Raw genomic sequence first — 2,918 nt, forward strand, 5'->3', positions numbered from 1 at the left:
CCAAGGACCTCTCCCACACCCGAGATGCAGCTCCAGTCCTTGCCAGCGATAAGGATCGTTACCTCCATTGGCTTCAGAGAGGCTTTCATCCTGGCGCACACCAGTGAGCCATTTGCCACCTGGTATTGTCCCCATACTTTTAAAGTTGTCGTCACAAGACTACAGGGTGGAGCTGGCTATGTAGGGTGGTGCCAGAGATGGGGAAAGCTATAAAGATCCCAGCATAGCTGCCAGAGACAGGATCTCTGAAAGCCTCAGAAGTGTCCCACTTCCACTTTGCTGTTCCCAGTAAAGCATCACCTTGACCATGAAGGCAACTGGTGTTTTTCTGCTCCTCTCCCTGGCACTCTGCTGCTACCAAGGTGAGTGGAACATTTTCCTTCGGAGCCATTTCCTCTCCTTGCTAAAGCTCCCAGGTCCGTCATGTGGGAAGGTGAGCCTGGGAACAGGCCAGCTGGTGCTGGGACTTTGCCCCGGCCCTGAGCAGGGAATACTGGAGAACTCTGCAATGGCCACATGCATTAAACCGGTAGTCTGTGAGCAAGCCCTAAAGAAAAGGCTTTAAAAGGGTGCCTGGCACCTGCTCCCAAAAACGAGGAGACCTGCTGGGCTGACACTGTCCCCTCAGGGCCAGGATTTGGCCTGGAACTGGTGATTTCTAGGACAGTGTGATTCTTTTAGAGTGAATAGGTGCTATTCTGGTTTTAAGAAAGCAAATCCAAGAAGACAGGAAACACACACACACATATATATATATATATATATATGCAAGGGAAAATGCAGCTCTCGCTACCAAAGTCAATGTTTAAGCCAACTGTGTTTTCAAAATCCCATATGGTGCAGAGGGATGAGAACATGAGCTGTTGCTGCTCTTCAGGTCCTGCTCACCGGGGATTTCTGCATTCATGGGTTCATTCAGAACAGGAGGGTGCTTCTGAAACAAGTCCTCGTCATCCTATTTACTGTGCAGCAGTTCCCATTTCAGAGCTGTCTGAGCACAAAATCTGGACTAATTTCAGATGAACTGAGCATGTATTGAGCTACAGCTCCTGGGTCTGGACGAGTGCTTGTCCAAAGTACAATCCCTGAAACTCTAAACTGTGTGGCTATCAGGTCCTCAGCACCCAAACGTTTCACTCTGCAGACCCACTGCTATTGGGCCACACTGTTAATGTAGATGTAGCCTAAATCCTCCATGTAGATAACTTCTGGATCTACAAGCAACCCAAGGTCTTCTTCTCAGTACTGCCTTCTGCCAAACAAATTCAGACTGTTTTGCAAAATACACCCACCGCATGTTCCACCCATGTGATCCCAGCTGTCAGCTCAGGGACAGCTTCTCCATGGAGAAGCCCACCAAAGTCACAGCTTGCTCCCACCTGCTTTGGTGTGAGATCTCAGGGTCCACCCATTTCTCTTTCTAGTAGAGATCTTCAGCAACTTGTCTTTTGCTCTGCTCCCTTGTGGTACAAACCCACTGACACCAGAAAAATCACCCTGGACTTATTCCAGCACCAGTCCAGCATCAGCAGGAGTTTCTCAGTTACCCATGAACAAGTGATAAGAGATAATGAAAGCCACCTTTGCTCCCTGGCAGCTGGCAGAGAAAGCCACTGGAAGTGCATCTGACCTTTACAGGGCCTTGCACCATCACAGTGTTTCTGCCAGGGGAAAGAGGCAGATGCAGTGGGGAGGGAACTGGCTGCAAAATAGGGGAGATCCAAGGGAAAAAACTGTTTGCTGGGACAAAAGTGTCTGAGGAAGATGTACAGTCCTCAGGCCAAAGAATCTTTAGTAGGTCCCCCTTAAAACCAGCCCAAGTGATGGGTGCTAAGGTGTCTTCTCTCTCTCTTTCCACCCTTTCTCTAGGAAACGCTGAGGCGGATGGAGCTGCTGGCAGAGGGACAGAGGTGAATGCTCCTATTTTTGTGTAGGACAAGGGTGTGCCCAGCTTTGGTGAGACAGCACTAACTCATACACTGAGGGGCCAGCGTTGCTAAATACAGTGAAGTATAGTGAGCTGCTGGGTTGGCAGCCCAAAGATGCCGGTGCCTGGGAACCTCCTTCCATCTGCTCTGCCACAGCAAAATCCCAGTGATGGTACTGGTTTCCCACTGCATTTCCCCACACTCAGTGGAGGAAAACTGTTAATAGAGAGCTGAATATTGCTGTCACTTGCAAAGAAGATCAGAGCTCCCATTACTCTTTGACTTGCAAGCGTGACAGCAGGTATTGTTGTGGCATAAAAATAAAAGCTGGGAAGAACGTGATCAGGCACTGCCCATGGAGCACTACTTACTCAGTATGGCACTCCTAAGGGTGTGCAGCGGTGCCAGGTGGAGTTCAGCTGGCCAAGAGACAGCATGGTGACAGACAGTCCCAGTGTTTCTGAGAGTTCATAGCAGAGCTCTGAGCAAGCTGGGATGGGTTACCAAGATAGACAAAACACACACCTCCCTGTGAATGCAAAGCTTCTTCGGTAAACTGAAAGCACGTTTAATATTTTCAGCATTACCCTTTTGTGTCTCCAGGCAGCTTGTGGCAATTATGACCTAAGAAAAGGTTGTACAAAGATCTTTGACCCCGTCTGTGGCACGGACAACGTCCTATATGGCAATGAGTGTCTGCTGTGCTTTCAGAACCTGTGAGTATCTGGACCTCCTGCAAGTCTAAATATCAGGCAGATGAGGGCTACTACATATGTCTGGGATTTCCTAGAAAGCATCTGCTTGCATACAGCTGGGTGGAGTGTGGGCAGGGAGCCCGGCACATCTGGCAGGAATCTGGCCTCCCGCGCAGATGCTGTGCCCGCTGCTCTGAGCATGTGGACTCCATCTGCAAAATAGGTCCGTTGCGTGCGGCTCGCAGCACACGAGCTGCCCACAAGCAGGGACCACACGGCCAAATCTCCCCACTCC

At 50.0% G+C, this 2,918-nt stretch overlaps 1 protein-coding gene across 1 annotated transcript; it reads left to right on the forward strand.

Annotated features, from left to right (window-relative positions):
• Nucleotides 1-307: 307 nt before the first annotated feature.
• Nucleotides 308-2,648, forward strand: SPINK1 (serine peptidase inhibitor, Kazal type 1). The gene is made up of 3 exons (XM_009893495.1): nucleotides 308-362; nucleotides 1,870-1,910; nucleotides 2,532-2,648. Exons 1-3 carry the CDS (start codon nucleotides 308-310, stop codon nucleotides 2,646-2,648), a joined length of 213 nt encoding a protein of 70 aa, XP_009891797.1.
• The last annotated feature ends 270 nt before the right edge of the window (nucleotides 2,649-2,918 follow it).

Source organism: Charadrius vociferus, unplaced genomic scaffold (genome assembly GCF_000708025.1).
Source record: "Charadrius vociferus isolate BGI_N301 unplaced genomic scaffold, ASM70802v2 scaffold1041, whole genome shotgun sequence".
In the NCBI taxonomy this organism is placed as follows: Eukaryota; Metazoa; Chordata; class Aves; order Charadriiformes; family Charadriidae; genus Charadrius; species Charadrius vociferus.